General features: G+C 46.7%; 1 protein-coding gene across 3 annotated transcripts in view; it reads right to left on the bottom strand.

Annotated features, from left to right (window-relative positions):
* TSPAN2 (tetraspanin 2) overlaps positions 1 to 21,025 on the bottom strand; it is a 39,023-nt gene that overhangs the window by 12,992 nt on the left and 5,006 nt on the right. For all 3 annotated transcript variants that reach the window (XM_021089999.1, XM_001927979.5, XM_005663555.3), the window contains exon 2: positions 9,955 to 10,057. In XM_021089999.1, coding sequence (XP_020945658.1) covers positions 9,955 to 10,057 — 103 coding nt within the window. The remainder of the gene's footprint in view (positions 1 to 9,954; positions 10,058 to 21,025) is intronic.

Below are 21,025 nucleotides of genomic sequence, written 5' to 3'. Positions count from 1 at the left end.
GGCGCTTGACTTGCTTAGAATCATGCCAATCGCCTCTACTTTATTTTCTGCATTTTGTTCCTATGAGTCACCTGGAAACCACTCCCCCTCATGAGAGGGTGGGGAGCTGGTGTCCCACCTCTGTGGGGAAGCCCTGAGGCCAGCCTGCAGGGTGCCTCCGGGGGCCCCCTGGGTGCTTCGTGGTTTGTGGGTAGCTCTCTGTTCCCTGACAGGCCCGCAGGGAGGTTGGCCTGGCTGCTCTGCTTCCTGCACCACCCAGGCTGTTCTCAGGGCCCTTTTCAGGGTCGGGGAAGCTATGCTGTTCTAAGGTCCTGAGACAGGTATTTATTTATTTCCTGCAACAAGGCTCTGCCACTTCCTCCCTTTTCCTTTTCTCTAAAAAAATAATTTCATGGGGAATAGATGTGGTAATGAGAGAAATGATAGCATATTTAAAATAATACTATTGTTGGCCCCACTACCTAAACACCTTATTAAAACATTTATTTTTTCAAAGCTCTTTTATTTCCATCATCTCATTGGCTCCTCAAAACAGCCCCACTAAGTAAGGCTAGTATTATAAGTACTTCTATTTTACTAATAGGGGTCAGAGAGGCAGGAGGGCTCCAGACAGGAGATATAGACCTGGCACCCCGAGTTCCACCCCACTGAAACAGTACCTCACAGAAAGTCTCCTGGGAGGCTGGGTGGGCACCTTAGTCTACTGACTTCCTGCTTACAATGTTCACTGCCTCCCCACTACTACATGACACAGTCTAGAGCTTCTGCTTAGAGTCACAGACTAGAGAGTAGACATGCTGGGATCCTTATGCATCCTACAACTCCAGCCACATGGGAATTCGTCATGATAGGCTCTAGCCCACTCTTTCCATTGTGTGCCTTTGTGGGTTCTCATATATGTCTGTATCTGTAGATGTTAATCTTATTCACTCTACCTAGAATATGCCAGGCACAAGACAGACTTCTCGGGCAGTGTTTGTTGGATAAGAGGATAAAGAGAGTAAATCCAATCCTGTAGTCCTGGAGAGGTTGTCTACATGGCCCATCTTTGCTTAGAGACACATGCTGGGGATACATCCAAACAAGCATCCAAGAAGCCAGCACTGGGCGGGGTGCTTCCCTGCTCAGGTGATGAGGACATGCTGCACATCCTGGGGAAGGGCTCCGGCAAGTGTGGAATCTGGGTAAGAGGGTGCTCCTGAGGAGGGTGGGGTACAGTGGACAGAGGCACCAGGGTCTGAGGAGGACAGAGGTGCTCTCCACTGCAAACAAGCTCGCTCAGCTCCTTGCCCTTGGGAAGTAAGAGCTCCCTAGGAAATGTTGCTTATTTGTACAATATTCCATTCTTAGGCTATCGGAACCCCAGCGCCCACAGCAAACACCTGAAACTGCCCCCATTGCTCCAATTCCCGAGGCCACTCCCCAGCAAATCTCCATATGCAAGTGCGGCCACGAAACTCAGCCTGTTGCCAAATGAGTGCTGCCTGTGAGAGCTGAAGGGAAAATCAGAAGAAATTCTACATGTGGCAAATTTCTTGGGTCTGCTGATATTAATTCTAAAGCTAATTGTAATACTCTGCATATCAAGAGGCCACTTGTAGCTTCCAATGATACCTTATCCTTTTTATGATCTGGCCCACGGAACACAGCTGTTGAATGAATACATTAGTTGGCAGTCACATTTTCATGATGGTTTCTGTAGAGCCCTCTTGCTCCCACAGCAGTCTTGTGACAAGTGTATGACCTATTTCCCAATTCCCCCATGCTTTCTAAGTCCTATTTCCCTTGATATGAAAAAAAGAAAACACTTTGATACTGCATTTTTATCACCAATAACTGGGCCTTGCAATGCCAGTGATCTCCAGGCGACATGCCACCATCAGTTTCCTGACAATTCCGTCACTTGTTTCTAAGGTTTCAGATTCTTCTTTTGAAGCTAGAAGCATCATTTTGGTTAACATAAAAAGGAGATTGTGACCTCCTAAAAGCCTTGTCTGCTTCAATTCATTTTGAAATGGCTCCCCTTCTAGAGACTGGAGAGTGGTCATCAATTTCAGTGGCTTCTTGGCAACAGATGATTTTACATATCTGGCTAATGACCATTTTTCATCTAAAAATATTTTTTTCTCTACCTCTGTGCAACTTTCCCTTCCCGCCAGCTTGCTTTGGACACACATAACTATACGTATATTTAGAATACTGGATGGGACTTAGTTTATGGGGAAGGTAAGGACTTGGGTCCTTGCTAAAAAACAACAGCAGTGTTAGTGATTGAGTGCTGTTCCAGAGCTTAACATACATTAGTCATGGAGCCCTTCGACACTAAGAGTAACGACCACCAGTCCGGGTGCCTCAGTGCCCAATGTACTGTGACCTTGACATGCATTATCTCAGGAACCTGCTGCCATGAAGCCTCAGCGTTATCAGCAAGTCTCTCACCCCGACTCCATGGCATCTAAACCACTCCTTTCTCTCTCCTTCTTTACTCTCCCACGTCATCGTGCCTCCTGCAGGCTGACTCCCTCCTCGGCCTGCCTTCACCGCAGTAATCACAACAGCTAATATTGTGGGCTCGCTACACAGCAGGTGCTGCCCTCAAGCACCTTCATAGGTTACATCGTCTCACACTCACATCAACCCTAAGAAGTGCGTAGAAGTAGCATTCATATTTCACAGGGGAGGAATCTGAGACACAGAGAAGTTCAGTAGTTACCTAAGATTGCACAGCTAGTGAGGGGCGAAACTGGAGCTGAACCCCGTGTTCTACTCCAAAGTTCACACCCTCACTCCTATGTTGCACTTTCAGGAGGGACTCAGAAGAATGGTGACTCCCTTAGCTAGAAATCTGTTCGTTTTGCAATTTTATAGATGGCCAGAAGCTTCTTTTTTTTTTTTTTTTCTTTTTTTTTGCTATTTCTTTGGGCCGCTCCCGCGGCATGTGGAGGTTCCCAGGCTAGGGGTCAGGAACACCAGAGCCACAGCAACGCGGGATCCGAGCCACGTCTGCAACCTACACCACAGCTCACGGCAACGCCAGATCCTTAACCCACTGAGCAAGGGCAGGGACCGAACCCGCAACCTCATGGTTCCTAGTCGGATTCGTTAACCACTGCGCCACGACGGGAACTCCCCAGAAGCTTCTTTTTCTTCTTCCTTGAGAAAAGTGCCCAAGAAGTCTATCACTGATGGTTTCTGGGTTTTTCCCCTCAAAGCACAAGGGTGGGAGCTGGAAATCCAGGCCTGCCAGCTGTGGCTTTAGGTAAATCCTCTTATTCCTCAGCTTTGTTTTCGGCAATGTGGCAATAATTATCCATTCTTAAGTTCTTGTCAAAAGGCTTTGGAGAAATTGTCTCAAGAATATAAGCTATGGCCATGTGTGGTCTGTAACTACTATGAATCCGAGGTACAATTAAAAATCAACAAGTAAAAAAACATTACCAGAGTAAGTCAGAGTTTTTAAAAAGGCAAGCCAGTCCCTCAACACTCAGCACTGGAATGCTTTCCTTATACATATAACCAGCCACAATCAAAGCCAGGCTCTGCAAGGCTAGATTCCCAGGGAGGGACAGCATCCGCAGCCTGTGACCCCGGAGAGCCAGTGTCTGCAGTCTGTGTGGGCAGCCCCTTCGTGGAGAAACCCGCTGACGTCCTCTGTCCCCTGCTAGCAGACGTGACTTCATGCGCTCCAGCCTTCCGGGCAGGGCCGAGGCGACTGCTCCCCGCTCTGAGTTCCTGGAAGAAAGACCCCTGCGGTGTCTGAACCCTGCCTCCACCACCCCTAAGGAGCAGCCCCAGTGACAGGCTGTAATAGGAAGGCAGAGGGGCATGTTGGTGGGACTTGGAAGACACTGGGGGCTTCTCCCAAGAGCTCGCTGAAGAAGACGAACGTGCAGAGGGTCTGGAAGCACTAAGTCACCCAGCCTCTCTTGCTGCCAGCTCCACTCTTCCTAGGCTTTCCTTTCTCTACCTGAGCAGCCAGTGGACACAACACCTGAGGTCAGCCTCCAGGTCTTGGCCTGAACTCAGAGGTCGTGGAGAAGAGGCGATGGGCATAGTCAGTCTGACAACCCTGGCTGCCTGTCCTCATTTCCAAGTCCCCTCAGGGGATCGTGGAGCCTCTCCACGCTGGTCTCTGGCTGTGAAGTCACCTCTGGATCTTTATCACAAAAAGAGACTTATTTCCCACCACCAAGCAGCTGAAGCCAAGGGTCCCAGAAAGGTAAGTATCCCCTCAGAGGCAGAAGGGTTTCTCCTACAAAGTGGAGAGGCTGGGAGCTAGACCACGTGTCTGCCCGGGGTCCCTCTCTGTGAGAGGCTGTCCTTCTTTCAGAGGCTTGAAGGTTCCAAGCCTGTTCCCCTGGGCTCTTGATAAGGGGGTGATAAGCGTTTCATGGGCTGACTGTTCTGGAACTTATTCCGAAAAGAAAATACACGGATCAGTGCGCAGCACCCTGTGACATGAAGTGAGATTTTCCAAACACTGGGCCTATTACCTCACTCTGTTTGCTATGCAAGTCCATAAAACTGGTATCCTGGTGTATTTTTCTTCTCGTTTTATTGCTAGAGAACTGGTATCTTTCCTCTTTGGAAAATTATTTATTGAGGAAAGAAGTATCAATTTCTGCAAACAAGTATATTGCTCTATTTATAAGAGATATTTAAAATGGAGCAAAGGTCCTTGACTTCACAAGGACTTTTTCTTGTTGGCACTCTCCAGAGAGGCAGTGCATGGAAATAAACAGACCCAGCAAAGGCCAAGGTGTGAGTAGGCCTGGGTGGTGGGCTGAGCCCCACCGGGAAGGGCTGGAAAACCACGGCTATCTGCCAGCCCTTCCATCTGCCTCACTCCCTGGTCCTCATTTCCTTATTCTGCCTAGCGCTAAGACTCTAGGATGACCCACCGCCCTGGACTTCCAGCACTGACCATCGCAGCCTCACCACCAGCCTTCCAAGGGTGACTCACAGAGATAGATTGCGGCTGAGGAAGAAGAACCAAGGGTGGGCAGACTCTACCCATGCCCCAGGCCACCAAGAACAAGCAAGAAGTATTCAGGCCCTGCTGGGGGTACTGTTTTCCCCACCCAGTTAGACAAAGAACTTCCTCCACTATCGGTCCATGTGGTTGGAGAGGGCCACCTCCCCTCAGCTCCAAGGCAGGCGTGAAGCCCAGGCTTCCCCAAAAAGCCTGTCCCTAACAACTGGTCACAATGAGGGGTATGGGCATGGGCTCTGGACCCAAGATTGCCAATGACAGGGAGGCCCGGGACTTTAGTTGGATCAGGTGGAAGGAAGAGTATGCTGTTCCCAGGGTTACTCAGGGGCTGGTGCCCAGAACAGCCATTTTATTATGTCCAGGGGGAACCTGCCCCAAACTGGAGCCACAGGAAAGCAGAGCAGAGATGGCTACAGACTGGAATCCCATCACATCACTGGTGTCCCTGAGAGGAGTTCTAATCCTGGACTTTTCAGTTATGTGAGTCAAAAATTTTGTTTTGCCCAAGACAGTTTGAGTCAAGTTTCTGTTATTTGCAATGAAGAGCTCTGACAGATATGTCCATAAACATATGACAATTTCTTGCATCGCTGGCAGTTCATATTGCTTTAGTTTAGATTAGGAAATAGGATCAGGAATGTTTATACTGAGCTAGTTCACCCTCCTACTCAACATAGGAATCTCCTGTTTGATAAATACTCCATTCTGATTTGGGGTTAAATGCTGTTATATCAGAGGGATCACTTTCATCTGTAGAAGTCTTCTCAGCTGCTTTGATTTGTCAGGTCATTAAAAAGGTTTTCTTTGGTAGGGCCTAAATCTCTACTTGTGAAACTGCCGTCAGCGCTTTGTCTCTGGAGCAACACCGATAGAGGCTTCCCCTAGACTGGCTGTCACCCCTCACCCCACATCCCCGCCCCTTTTTCTGACCCAGTAGGGTCCCGTACTTCTGTAACCCAGGTTTCCATCCGAAAACCATGAATTGCAATTTCCAGGCTTGACACGATCACTGATATCTTTTTTGTTTTGATTCCTCTTTTCCTGAGTTTAACAATGTTTGCTTAATAATAATATTTAATAGTGCTTAAGAATATTTTTTTGTCTTTCTGTGCTTTTGTTCACAATTCCTGCTGCATCCACCATGGGTCGGTCATTCCCTTATTTCTTCAGGCCTGACTATATCAATAATCTAGCCTGGTCTTTTTCTGTCCTCCCCCCTCATTCCAGAATAATCTCTTTAAAATGCCATGCATATTGTACCCTCTCCCAAATCCTAAATTATCCTTTCATAGTTTATTAAATTAACTAACCCTGCCATTCAAGATCCTCTATACTTGTCCCAGCATTTCTAGCCTTAACTGTCACACTCTGGTGAGGGTCCTCTGCCTGGCCTGGGCTTGCTAATCACTGCCCCACAGACATACCTCGTGCAGCCTTGCCCCAGATCTCTCCAGTCCCTAGTCTTTCTCTTCTTCTAATTATGGTTGGTCCATCAAACTTAAGTCAAATCCTGCTGACCTCACCAGTTTAGAATGACCCCGATCCATCAACTGCAAATACCACTTAGTTGGCACTTAGTTACACACTAGTTTCCATTTTAATTGAAATGTGTTAAGTCTGTGAGTCTTTTCAATAGATTGCCAGTTACGTGGAGGCAAATACAGCTTCCTCATACTTTTTTCGTGTGACCCTAGAGCCCAGGACTGTAAATGCTGGCTGATGTATCCATGGATAGGTTATCTTTTTTCCCCAAATGTAGGAGCCTCCAAAACATGGAAAGAATAGAGGCATTTTGAATGCATACATATGTTTGCACAAAACCAAATATGTGATGAAATCCAAAACCTGAAATGACCATGGAGAGATTTTTAGATAGCCAGATGTTTATTATCATTGAAAGGGAGATTGCCTTTCTTATGTTTTTCACATAACCCAGGTCTTCATGGTCTTTCAAAAAAAATTTTTTTTCCTTACTATTGCTGAAAATTTCTAGTTCAAACTCAGAAATTATTTCATAGAGATTTAAATCTTTCAACCTTGATCTTGGTGGTGAGGTTAGTAGGTGGCTGGGTTTTAGGCAGTTAATTACTGCCAAAAACCTTGAAGGAGAATCAGACTGTAACTGAAACTGCTTGATGTTTTCTCATGTTTTGATTCTAACTCAGGGTGGACTCCTCCCCATCCACCTGAAGGCACAAATGCAGCTTCTGATGGAAAGTCCGGACAGTTGGCCCAGAAGGAAGATGAGATAAATAGGGTTCCAGCAAACCCACAACACGGGACAAGTAGACAGAATGAATGCTAATACCCTAAACCCCTATGTGCTTGAATTTCAGGAGCAAAAGACTTCCACTGTCTTAATGGGACTGGCCTGAAATTACTACTGAATTCAGAACAGGGGGAGACATCAACATTCACCCTGAACATCAGTTTTTAAGTGGTTGAGAAGAGTGAGGGTCAGAAGACTCCCCTAAAAGAACATCCTGAAGAGTTGGCCATAACTGCCACAGACAAGGGAGAGATGGTAACTGTCTGCCGTGTACTCGCCAACCCTGATTCAGAGTCGTGTATAAAGCTCTCCCTAACTTGGTCTATCTGAAACCTCCCTGTCCTCCAAGGTCCCAGTCAAGCACCCCTCCACCTTGAGGCTTGTCCTGCCAGCTCCATTTCCCAATTCAGTGGTCGCGTTCATTCCGCTCATTAGAACTTAACATGTGCTCATGATTGTTGTTGGCTTTTTATTGTTGAATGGTTCCTCCATACACATCTGGGGAGGCAAGAATCCCTTTAAAATGGGATTACACTCTTGCTGTGGTTAATCTGATGGGAAGAGTTGTGACTCCACTGAAACCGAGTCAGAAATTTCAGGGAATAGTTATGAAAGAAGTGGTGCCTGGAATTTCAGCAAAATGAAGGAAGATGTATTCCTTCTACTCTCCTCTGCTTATTCCTGTGAGTCCCCTGAGTGTGCCCCTGATTCCTGGAGATGGTGCAGGACAAGCACAGGCTGAGTTTTGTTCTGGGGCCCTTGGACCTGCTCTGGGATAGAGAATGCTTTTGAGGAGGTTTTGTGTGTGTCACCTTTTGAATGGAAGGGCGTGTACGACCTGGAAACCACGTGGGTGGGAAGGAGCACCTCAGTGTTAAGTATGATGGCAGATTCTTCTGCTTCTTTGTTGTAATAAAACTCTGATTTGGCCCAAGTGTCAGAGGCCTTCTGGGGAGCCTGGGCCCCTCCACAAGTGAATCTCAGTGAGTCAGGAAGCCAGTCACAATAATCCTTTTCTTGACCTTGACTGCTTTAAGCATGAACATACAATGCAATTCTGGCCAATAAGCTGCAAGAGGGAAATCTGCTGGGGAACTCCTGACAAGTTTTATTCATTCCTAAAAAGGGCCACATGAGGTGAAATTTCCTTTTTCTCTCCTTTGGATGTTGCTGTAAGAGGATGTGATGCTTGGGGCCACTGCAGCCATCTTGGAATCTTGAGGGGATGTGTTTGAGGATAGCCAGAGGATGGTGAGCAGAAAGATGGAAAGCACCTGGGTCCCTGAGAACTTACTTGAGCCCTGAATTAATTCTGGAGATTCTCCATCTCCAGGCCTCTTTTATCACATCTTAACAATTCTGAGGTATGTACATATATTTTATATTTTAATGCTTCTGCAATTAGGATATATCTTTTATGTTATAGCTAAATGGGCAGCATTACCTTTTTTCTTAATGGAACTTATAATAATTGGATATTTTACCAAAAACTGCATCTAAGATTTGCTGAAATGTGGAATGTTCTTATTGCTAACCAACTTTTGGTAGGCTTTCTGCTACTTTCCTCTGAATGTGCCCTCACTGACATGGATGCTGTCCTCACAGGAAGGAGCAGTGTGGGAAGGGCGTTCAGAAGAAGAAGTAATACAGCTGTGAGCAGCTCTTCCTTCACGAGGACGTCTGAGGCTCTGAGTGGGGCCTGGACTCTGGATCCCTCCCAGGAAACAGACCCTGCTCTTTTTAGGATTTGGAGCAGATATTCTGCACAAAACCCTGCTTCTCCTTAAGCTCAGAGGTTGCCATAAGCAACTGAAGCATCCTCTATGGCAGGCACATATCCTAAAACAGCCAGTCCATAGGGCTATCACCTAGCCCTGATGGTCTTGGGCTTTTTGAAATCTAGAGTCCAGGTGCCCTTAGCTGGGGCAAGAAAAAAAGGCCCCCAAAGAGGACTAGAAGTAGATCCAAGGGAACTAAACCCAGGGGGAAACACTCAGCCCTACTCAGCCATGGTCTTGGAATTAGAGGCTACCCAGGCTCACACTCCCTCCTCAGCCCTTTCCCACAGCTGGGGGGAGAGGCTACTCCCCTCCCCCACTGAGGCCTCTCCCCAGGGCAGCCCTCTCCCCCTCCCCAGCCCCTGCCCTCTGCAGACCCCAGTCATGGAGGGACTAAGATCAGTGTCTCCACATCTTGCAATGTCTCTTCATTTTGAATTATGTGTCTCTTCTAGACAATTTAGAATTTAAGACCACACATATAAAATACCCAGCCTTGACTGGGCAGGAGCCCCCATCACCCCAGAGGGATGAGTGAATAACTGACTTGGTAGTGTTCTGCTTCACTCAGGGGGCAGAGAGGGTTTTCCAAGTCTTTGGAAATGAACTGTGGTGACATGCTGCCCTTCTTTTCTTAAGGAGGCTGAAAGAAGTACAACACCCCAGTGCCTCCTGGTCTTCCTTGGTTTTGGGAGCAGAGGGATAAACCATGTGTGGGGTGGGCTGAGTAGGGGTGGCAGGGCCCTCTCCTCTCTGCCTGGACTGCACAGCCCCCTCCCAGGGCCAGGTGGGCACACAGGGCTCAGGTTTGCCTCCTCTCTCCCTCTGCCCGCCTCCCACAGAAGCCTGGGTGCAGGCTCCGGCTCTAAGCCCAGCAGCCCCAGCTAAAGCCCAGGAAAGCTGAAGTCGCTCACCCATGTAGAAGTACTCTGGGGACTTGTCCTCCGATGAAAAATCCTTCATGGTGCCTCCAAACCGAAACCACAGTCCAAAAGCAATGACAGCCGACCCTGCCAGCTGAAAGGTAAACAGCATGCTCTTACAAGGGAGGGGAAAGTGTGTGTATGACCCGGGAAGCCTGGGGCCGCAGAATGCTGAGGGCTGGAGGGGGCCCCCCTAAGAAACCAGCTCATCATTTCATGGTAGGGGTGAAAGGATGTGCTCGCAGCCTCTACCCCCAACCCCAGGTCCCTGATGTAATGTTAAAACTGGGGCTTCCTGATTCCAAGCGCAGAGTTTCTCCATTCTGCCAGGCTGCCCTGCGGTTATAGGGCACACACAGCCCAGCTCAGGAGGCGTCTCAAAGTGTTCCAGTAACAGCCCCCGAAGGCGTCTGCTCCCTGTTTATTGTCCCCTGCCGGGCACTTCAGACTTCCTCACCAACACCACAGTGAGAGGGGACTGTGTTTGAGCCGCCGGGTCACCAAGAGCAAGATGAACTCTGAGACCGGGGAGGGGGCAAGACCTACTTTTCTAAGTGGGAAGAAAACATGCCAACTTCAGAACCCGCCTACGCCTCCTGAGCGAGCAGCGCCCAGTGAGAAAGCTGTTTCAGAGGCGTCTAGACCTCTCCGGTCACTGATCATTGCACTGCACTGCCTAGGGATGGTTTTGCAGGCAATAAGGGAGACTGGTGGTTTTTTTTGTTTGTTTCTTTTCTTTCTTTTCTTTTTTTTTTTTTTTTTTTTTTTGGTTGCTATTTTGGGTTTCCATGGAAAGCAAGAAAGGAAAAAATAATTTTCTGAAAAAGCATGGTCTGTGTGCCGTGTGGCTCATGGAGAGGCTGAGTGGCTGGCGCAGGCAGTGCTGGGCAGGCTGGCGGCTGGTAGAGTCATCGCCTGCTTCCTCTCAGCCACTCTGAGGACTTTTGTGAGGCTCCGCACCAGGGCTGGAAGCCTTTTCTGCCATTGCAGGACTGTCACAAAGGCCCACCAGTGGGCCCCGGCATCCTCTCCCCCACAAACACTCATCTCGAATTTCATTGTATCAATAAATCAATGGATAATTCCCTGCGCACCTTCTGGACTCAAGGCACCAGGAGAAAGTAAGCAGAGATGTCAAAAGAGCCTGCTGGTTCTGCTGACCCATACAGTTAGTGCTGGGCTGCCCTAGCCCATCCTGGACTGACACTTTAGAGGCTGCTGGCCCACAGGGAGAAGCAGATACGAGAGATGCTGGGCACAGGAAGACAGAAGTTCACAAGCCAGAGAAGTAGAGGTTTAATAAGGAAAAATGGTTTCAAGGTCAGGGTCAGACCAGAGCCCTGTTTATAAGGAATCCTGTTATCTGTGGGCTATTACAAAAGGCGGGGGCTATCTGGCCGGACTTGTTTGAGGATGTTATCTTTCTTCACCCTCCTCCCACCCCCCCACCCAAAGCCCATTCCCTCCGTGGCCAGCTTCTTCAGAAGAGCAGCAGGGCCGCTGCAGGAGGAGTTGGAGAGGCCAAGTTCTACCAGCTGCGATCCAATGTGGAACGACTAAAAGTTTCCAGTACTTACAGGAAAGCACTAATTGGATAATGTGAGGGACAGCAAAAGGAACTGGGCTCAAAGGGGCTATAAAAGATTTTTCAATTTTTAAAAAGGGTAGCAAGGCATGGAAAAATATTCCAAAGAAGTCATGTTAAAACATTAACCATATTTCTTTTCGAAGGATAAAATTACAGGTGACTTTTCTCTTTTAGCTATATACTAAGTTTTCTGCATGAAGCATAGATTACTAAAGTAAGTTTAAAAGTGTGACGAGGTGGTTTATCTGATCAACCCAGAAAAGATGGTGGTGGTGGGGTTTCTTGGGCTGTGCTTTACTTTGGGAGGAAACCAGCTTTGAGGTGATTGCTGTTTCTGGTACAGGGAAGACAGCGATGGCCTTGGGAAAGCCCTGTCTTTGGGGTGTCGGGGGCTGCTGGGGACAGATGTGCTCAGCAAAGCCTCAGAGGCAGCCCTGCCCGCCCCGCCTCTGCAGCCACTCAGTGGAAAGACTTTCCAAATACAAAGCAAAAATCTATTGACAGAGGCATCAGGCCAAGGGCTGCAGCCACCAAGCAGACTGTGGAGGAGGTGACGGGTCCCAGGGACACCCTACCACGAGGCCACATTTTTGGCATCTCTGTACACAAGCTCTAATTTATAGCTGTCTGGGATCATCCTCCCAGACGGAATACATTTGTCCACTTCTGGCACAGATGTGTTTGATGCATAATGGAAAATTAAAAGAGAGGTTGCAATTTAAAGCCATGGGGCAATGAGAAGAAATCTGCACTTGCTCATCCACGTCCCCCAACCCCAAACCACATGGGTTTCCTCCTGGGCCAAGGAAACTGTGGCACAGCTGAATGTCATCACTGTGAGGGAATCCTCCTAGCACGCCGGGGCAGGGATGCTGTGGGTGTGGACCCCTTCGAGCTTGAGATTGTTGCTGATGACAGCGATCGCTGCTTTGGAAAGGCGCATCGGCAGAGACCACGTAGCCCTTTGGTCCTTTTGAACTCACCGTTCCTGCAAGGCTCTTGAAATACTCTGTGTTCACTGGACTTGGGTGGTTCTACTATATACCAGAAATTGCTTGAGAAAAAAAAAATCCATACTGACTGCAGTCTAGTCAGGAACAAAGTGAGCAAGCAAGTCTAGTGTCAGTAAGGCCCATCATTGCTCATCATCCCATATCTCATACTCTGTATGAGCCTCTAGTCCTAAAGTTTCACCCTACCAGACCAACTGCCCACCCCCACTCCATGCCCCCATTCTTGCTTCTCCTTTTATTCTCAGCCCCTCTTTGCATTCAAATGGGACCCTGCACCTCAGTCACAGCGGGAACAAATAAGGATGGAGAGGCCGCCCCATTGTGTCACTTTCCTCCTCGTGCCTCACCCGCCCTCTTTTTCTTCCCTGTCTTTGATGGAGTTCTGCAGTCCTGATTGCGTACCATGCCGTGCTGTGATAAACATAGGGAAGCAAGGAGGAAAAAAGCACGACTCAGTCTGACATGGAGGTTAATGCCATAAAGCAATAAATGCCATAGGATGCAGGATGTGTGCTCAGTGGAACTGTCACTGCCCAGGGATTAGAGCAAAGTGTGACAAATGGCCTTCAGCAGAAGTCATTCCCTTTTGACATGCATGGAAGAATGAGTTGGAAGTCACTGAGCAGGGAGGGATGGAGGCCTGAACACCAGGCAGAGGGAACTGGATAAGGGCTCCACTCCCTTCCCTAGGACACTGTGCTGGGGAGAGAGGAGTCTGGGGGAGGTCAGGGTTGGGGCTTGAAACAGGAGTTGAGGCACATGGCTTGTGGCCTCTACTAAGCTTGCTACCATTTTGGAAAGCCCATGGCAGAGCCCTGAGGGGAGGGGAGGTGGGAGCCATCATTTTGATAGGGACAGTCAGGAGCAGGAGTGCTGCCGGATGCCAGACACAGTGAGGAGCCAAAGATAACAACCTGTGGCTAAAGGCTAAGGGCTGAATGCCATGAGTGCTGAGGACCCACCTTGCCAGCCAGAGAACTTTTCTGAGGGCTGCTCTGCACCCATGGCTGTTACTGATCTCCACGCCTTTGGAACAATTACCATTAGAAATATTGTCTTTCCAGGAGTGGACTTTTCCACACAACAGCATGAATAGGACTTCAATGTTAATCATTTAATACACATCTATTGAGCATCTATTGTGAGCCAGGAGCCAAGGATTCATAGGTAAGGAAGATCCAGTTCCTTCTCCAGAGGGTCAGGGAGAAACTGATCCCCCTCTGTGGCCCAGGAGGGATTCTGACACAGCAGGTGAGAATGCCATCAGAGAACCAGCCCCTGAGAAGATGCTAGACATCATCATTTTTTTTGTGTCACTGCTTCTTTTCTGAGTACCAACTGTGCATTAAGCACTCAGAGAATGTGATACAGCAGGATTTTGAAGACAGAGTGTGTGTGCCATTGAAAAAAAGAGGAGAGAAATAAAAGAGAAAAAGAAGGCAGTGAAAGGGAGAGACAGTGACATATAAATCCATGTCATTAGGGGATTACCCAGTACAATTATATTATGTTTTTTCATGGGCAAGTTATTTCAGTAGCTAACCATACTCTAGAGAGTTTGTAGGACAAAGTTGCAAATTGTTAGCATATGTCCCTGGAGACAACAGTGCGTATTTTAAAACTAAAGTAGCAGAAGAGAGGACTACAGACCTGACCAGAAAACTTTTTTTTTTGTCTTTTTAGGGCCACACCCACCACATATGGAAGTTCCCAGGCTAGGGGTCAAATTGGAGTTACAGCTGCCGCCTATGCCACAGCCACAGCCACAGCCATTCAGGATCTGAGCCCAGTCTGTGACCTACACCACAGCTCACGGTAACACCGGATCCTTAATCTACTGAGCAAGGCCAGGGATTGAACCTGCGTCCTCATGGATACCAGTCAGGTTTGTTACTGCTGAGCCACAATGGGAACTCCCAGAAAACTTTTAAAGCAAAGTGGATGGTCGAAAAGTTTCCTGTAAGTAATGTCTATCTGCCAGAAACAAGTCATTTAGCATGATGCAAAGCTTGTTAATGGACTTCAATTTTATTGTACTGGATTTATTTCCACTCTACTGGGATTGCTGATGAAATGTTCTATCTTGAGGACATATTTTTTAACTTAAAAATTTTTTTTTTTCCATGAATCACAAACATGGTTCTTAGGAAGGCACTAAATTAGAGGGAGGGTGGTGCTAAGATACAGAAATGTAAAGATCACTCTGTAGGCCTGGGTCATCCATTCTGTTCAGCTCCCCCTCCCCCAACCCCTGGCTTCCAGCAGAGGGGAGCCAACCCTGATGGCAAAGAGCAAATACATGCTACTCTGTTATCTGATGACTAAACCCACCAGAAAGCCCATTTTGGGGGTAAGAAGCATCACTTAGGGAAATTCTCGGACAGCTCAGGTGTTTTACTCTAGATGGGAGAGACAGTTAATTGTCCTCAGATGCTCCAGCCAGTTTAAGTTTCTTCTCCCACTTGGGGACCCTGCTCTTGCTATTCCTTCAGCTTAGAAAGCTCTCTTCCGCTCCCCCGACCCCTGGCTCACACCCGCTCACAGCTGTCAGCTCTGATGTCACCTCTTCTAGGAAGCTTACCTTGGCCTAGCTAGGTACTTTCCTCCATGTCTCATATAACCATTTCTGTTTAAATATTTCTGTAATTAAAATTTATAAATTATAAAAATATTAAGGCCTGAGCTGTGTGAGGGCAGGAACAAGATCTATATGGCTGTGTAACAAGTACCTACCTCTCTGCCTTGCAGAGCCAGCTCCCAACAAATATCTGTTAAATGAATGAATGGAGGCCCTTCACAAAGGTACCATTTAGCTGTGCTGTTGCCTGAACTGTGTCCCCCTAGATTCATTTGTTTAAGCCCTAACCCTCAAAGTGATGGTATTTGGAGGTGGGGCCTTTGGGAGATGATTAGTTTAGATGAGCTTATGAGGGTGGGACCCCCATGATATGATTCCCTCATAAGAGAAACCAGAGCTTGCTCTCTCTCCCATGTAGGACACAGGGAGAAGGCAGCTGTCTGCAAGCCGAAGAAAACTCTCACCAAGAACCAAATTGGCTGATACCTTAATCTTGACTTTCCAGCCTTAAGAACTGTGAGAAATAAATTCCTGTTGTTGAGGCCACCCAATTCAGCTATTTCTTTTTTTTTTTTTTTTTTTTTAGGGCAACCTGACCTAAAGCAGGCTGCCGGGAGCAATTAAGAACAACCTCCTTCAGAAGTTCCCATCATGGCGCAATGAAATGAAATGAAATGAATCTGACTAGGAACCATGAGGTTGCGGGTTCGATCCCTGGCCTTGCTCAGTGGGTTAAGGATCCGGTGTTGCCATGACCTGTGGTGTAGGCCGGCAGCTAAAGCTCTGGTTGGACCCCTAGCCTGGGAACCTCCATGTGCCGTGGGTGTGGCCCCCAAAAGACAAAAAGACCCCCCAAAAAAGAACCTCCTTCACAGCCCTCCAAGGGAGTACTTCACAAAGCACAAATGTCAAATTTATCTGCACCTGGGAAACACCATGCAGACACCTCAGACAGCACCATGTGATGACACTCAACCAAACACTTCCCTGCGGAAAAACATCAGAGCAGGTAGTATCAGTTCTGTGTTTTCCTAAGCCTGTGGGGATGCATGCCATGCCTCAGACAGAGACACAAAAAAAACAAATCTCTACACCCTTAATATAATCATGGCAACACACACACACACACACACTCACACACACACACACACACTCACACACTGCACTTGAACGGAAGAATAAACAAAATAATTTCTGTATTCCTGCTCCTCCACATTATACATACCCAACTCTTTGGCAATTCTCTTCTTTGGGATGATGTCACACAAAGCAGGAAATGACACTTCAACCCTAGAGATTTCATTAAAAGCTTTTAAGCTAATACTTACTCTTGGTGGCAATTCTCATCCCAGATGGAATCATGCAATGAAAACTTACAATTCTTGATCTAACTGCAAACCATATTATGATACCATAAGGGTAATGGAGTTTTATTTTATCCTTTTAGCAGGCAGAAGTCAGAAGCACATTGGCTCTAGAAGATGATACTAACTTTCTCAAAGAGGAAAGCCAGCCCCCAAGATTTTCATCCTATTATGCAGTGAAAGCAAGGCAAGGATTCAGATGGCACTTTCTCAAATTCAAGGATTCTGTCAGAAGAAAGACGAGAGCTAAATGCCATATGACATTCAGGCAACACCACCTCCAGGAAATCTGCTGTCCTTGCCTCACTTCAGGACCAGGCGAGGCAGAATTGGGAGGCAGGACTGTGGCGGTGGATGGTGAGATGGCTGTTAGTCTGGAAATGCACTGGCTGGATCCCAGTGTTTCTGAGTTCCCCTATTATTTTCCGCATAACGATTTCGTAGGAACAAGCTCATGCTAAGAAATTCCTGAAAGACTTCCTTCAGGTAAGGATATATTTTAAAATCAGTGCTTGTTTCTCTGCACTAACGGAAGGGTTCAAACCATGACAATTCAAACCATGACAGAATCAGGAGTGTTCTATTCATCTCTGGAAAGACAATCGGGTTATATATTTGTGCCAAACATTCCTTCTTTTGGTTTAGGTTGTTACAGAGTTAACTAGTGGGGATCAACTGACATTGCTAGGGTGGGGGGCAGTACAGAGGGGCTGGGTCGGGGGGTGGGATACCAAGCTCAGGGGAAGGAAACTGAGCCAGGATGAAAAGCTTGTGGTGAATGACAAAGCAGATAACTTATATATAGGTATGGAACATGTATGTATTTATTCAGTGGTTGTACATAATGGCTTTTTTTTTCTAAAGAAATACAGGAAAAGGAGAGGAGAGATGGGTAAGAATTAGGAGAAAGATGATGGCTGTATATTTTTCTTCATACAGTAAAACAAATGCCACAGACTACTGGCTAAAGATTCCAGTGAGCAGATGGCTTTATCAAATGAAGATCAAGTACAACTAAACTAGGAGTTCCCTGATGGCCTAGTGGTTAAGGGCTTGGTGTTGTCACAGCTGCGACTTGTTACTGCCTTGGGACGGGTTCAATACCTGGCCCGGGGAACCTCCCTGTGCTGCAGGTGTGGCCAAAAGGAAAAAAAAAAAAAAAAAAAAAGGTACAACTAAACTAAAATCCAATACACCAAGTCACCAAAGTTACTTAAAGCCCATGTTTGCCTTACCTGACCTAGGGGATGAGCTCCAGGAGGACAATAATGGTCTTTTCTATGTTCCCTGGACCTCATCCTTGCAGCATCCAGCTGGCTCATACTCCAGGCTTGCTCTCTGAGTAAACACTGTCTTGAGGGCTACCCTGATTACTGTGACAGCTCATCTATGGTGAGCTTTACATAAGCAAAGATGGAACATTAAACATATTTATTTTACAGCCAAATATTTTTCAAGGTAGTTTGAGAGACGTGCTCTTGGACAGATAAACAGGATTCTTAAATATAGATCAATAATAATGATCATCAGCTGGTTTTAGGTGTTGCAGAGAGACAATAGGAGAAAAAATGTTTCAGGTAAAACTTAGGTTAGATCAGAACAAGTCAAAACACTTTGTGTATTAAAAAGTTAGCTTGAATGGAACTCAGCAGAAATAATGAAAGTCTTGTATTCTAGAGGTTTCTCCTAATAGTAATTTGACCAGAAACCATTTGGGGTCGGGAAGGCAGGAAGCCCTGGGCCATTTACAGGGGACTAAACAGATACAGCGTGGGCAAGGGGACCACATGAGCTCCCCAGATGAGTGGCAGCAGCTTCCAAGCCCCGTCTGTGCCCTGTTGGCGAGCTTTGTTGTACCTGCCCAATTCTCTCACTCTAGTTTATAAGTGACTCTTTGCCAGTCACCACTACAATGGGAAGGACAGGACCTGGCAAACACTGTGGAACATTTGCCAACTGCTCTTCTAGAAAATTTTCCTTCTTCTGAGTGTTCAGACTGAATAATGATGCTCTTGGACAGGAGAGTAACGAAAACATCCACATGTATATGCTGTGCTACCCAGGAGTTGTAGCAGATAAAACTAGGGGTTCTAGGCATCCTGGGTTTGAATCAGGCCCTGCCACTTGCTAGTCCTATGATCTTGGGCAAGTCCCTTAACCTCTCTACCCCTCAGCTTCCTCAGCTGTAAGGTGGAGATAATAATAGTGCCTCTTGAAGAGAGTAAATGAGTTCACATTACACACCAAGGACAGGGAGTGTTCAACATTTATTGTTATTATATTAGTAAACTCGCTAAGGTTACATTCAAACTGAAAACTTAATCCCACTCAGCATAGGAAATGCCACGGCCATAATTCTAATGACTTAGTCCTCTGTGGCCTTCCTCTACCAGTTCTTATTTTAGCTCTACACTCCTTCCGTGGCAGCTGGGATTCCCTTGAGGTTTCTAAACCTCTAAACTAGGTATGTCAGTGCCCCTTTCCAGAAACGATGTTCCTCTTCTCTCTTTGGTTTTAGTTTTTATAAGACCCAATAAGAGAAAAACAGGAAAAGATGACTGATGAGAGAAAGAATAACTATATTCAGGCCAGAGCAAAATAGAATTTTCTCCAATGACGTAAACGTAAATGTTCTCCATCTGTGCTGAGCAAAACTGCAGCCATTAGCCACCCATGGTTATTGGGCACTTGAGATGTGGCTAGTGTGACTTAAAAGCTGAATGCTAAATTCCTTTTAATACTAATTAAATTTGACAAGCCACATGTGGTTAGTAGCACAGCCACCATATTGGAGACTGCAGGTCTGGAATTCACATGCTCATCACAGCTACAAACTTCTCTCCTTGTCAGTCTGCAGACTTGGAGTGGTTGAGAGCCGAGACTCTGGGGCCACACACAGAAACCCAGCTCTGAGGCCCTGGACAAGGCTCTTAAATGTTCTGTACCTCTGTTTACTCATACATAACAGAGGTGACAACGGTTTTTTTTCAGAAGGTCATTGTGAGGATTAGAGAAATTTCCCAATTAAATCCAAAGAGGATGAAAAAAACCGGCCAGGGTAACCCCTATTCCTCTGTATGATGTGCCTGTCTGGTCATCCTGTGTCACAGGCCTCTCTCCCAGTTCCTTCTCCCTAATTACTTATCAAGCATGACATGATTTGTCTCAATGGTCAGTACAGTATCACTTGTTTTAGGAGAACGGCCCTGTTGTGATATTAACTGCCAGTGTTAAGGTGGGGGATGGAGGGTATGTGCTCTTTTGTCACACATGGTTGAAGACCCAAAGATACTGCACATTCTGGAATAATACAGGGAAATGCAATGGGCAATGGGCAGGTGGCCTCCTGGTAATTGTAGAAACCATCAAATCTTAATGTTAAAAAAAAAAGTCTTAAAAAATAATGGTAAAGAGGTAACTACAATTAAGAGAACTGCCACAAGGAAGCCAGGTGAGCTGGCTAAGAGGCCCTGCCCCATTTAGAAACAAGAGCCATCAGTGTGTCTTTGACCTCTTCAGGCCACATCTAAACCAGTCATTCTCAAAGTGTGTTCCCTGGACCAGCAGCATCAACATCATCTGGGGATTTCTTAGAAATGCAGACTTATGAATCAGAATATACATTTGAACAAGATTCCTGGGTGACTGTATGCACATTAAGGTTCGAGAAGCACTGATCGCCAAAGGTTTCCCTATTTCTACACACCAGCCTCCCCTTGGTAGGACAGAAGCAGGGCAGGGAACAAATAAACAGCTCCCACACTAGGGGCTGTTGGCAGGAGGGGTGCTAGAAACTGCTGAAGCTCCTCCCGGTGCCTGGGGTGGAAGAAGGGGGATACCAGCACAGCATGCTCCATCCCAAAGGAGCAAAGACATTAGAGAGACCATCAACTACAATCAAAAGCACCATAGAACACCAGATAAAGGCCTCTTCTCGAGTGCCTCAAGATCAAGGACGTGGTCATTCTTTTTTTGGCTGTGCTTGCGGCGTGAACATGTGGAAGTTCCCAGGCCAGGGCTCGAACCTGAGCCACATCAGTGACAATGCCAAATCCTTAACATATAGCTTACCAGGGAACTCCTCAAGGACTGTGACTTAACCATTTTTGAATGCCTCGCATGTGGCAGGGTGCTGAGCACATAGCAGGTGGTCAGCACATGTTTGCAAAGTGACTCACTGCAGAGGAAGGAATCTCTCCTTTTGACTCCACGCCTTTGATAAACTACAAGAATCTTGCCACTCTGCTTGGCTGGTTGGACTTAGAACACCTGTTTCCCACTTCCTACCTTTACAAATCTCTTGAATTCTGGATTCTGCTTTCCTACTTGTATTCTAGGGTTTAAATATGACTACCACTAATATGTTATTATTTACTATGCACATGTAATTACTGTACACACACTTACTACTTTACATACATTTACTCATTTTATCTGCACCAAGATTATAGCTCCATGTTGGTACCTGCTTATATCCATTATATAGATGAAAAAAAATGGAGGCTCAAAGAGGTTAAAC

This window comes from Sus scrofa, chromosome 4 (assembly GCF_000003025.6).
Source record: "Sus scrofa isolate TJ Tabasco breed Duroc chromosome 4, Sscrofa11.1, whole genome shotgun sequence".
NCBI classification, from domain to species: Eukaryota; Metazoa; Chordata; class Mammalia; order Artiodactyla; family Suidae; genus Sus; species Sus scrofa.
The sequence above is the reverse complement of the archived record's forward strand: the minus strand, read 5'-3'. Positions and strand labels throughout refer to the sequence as shown.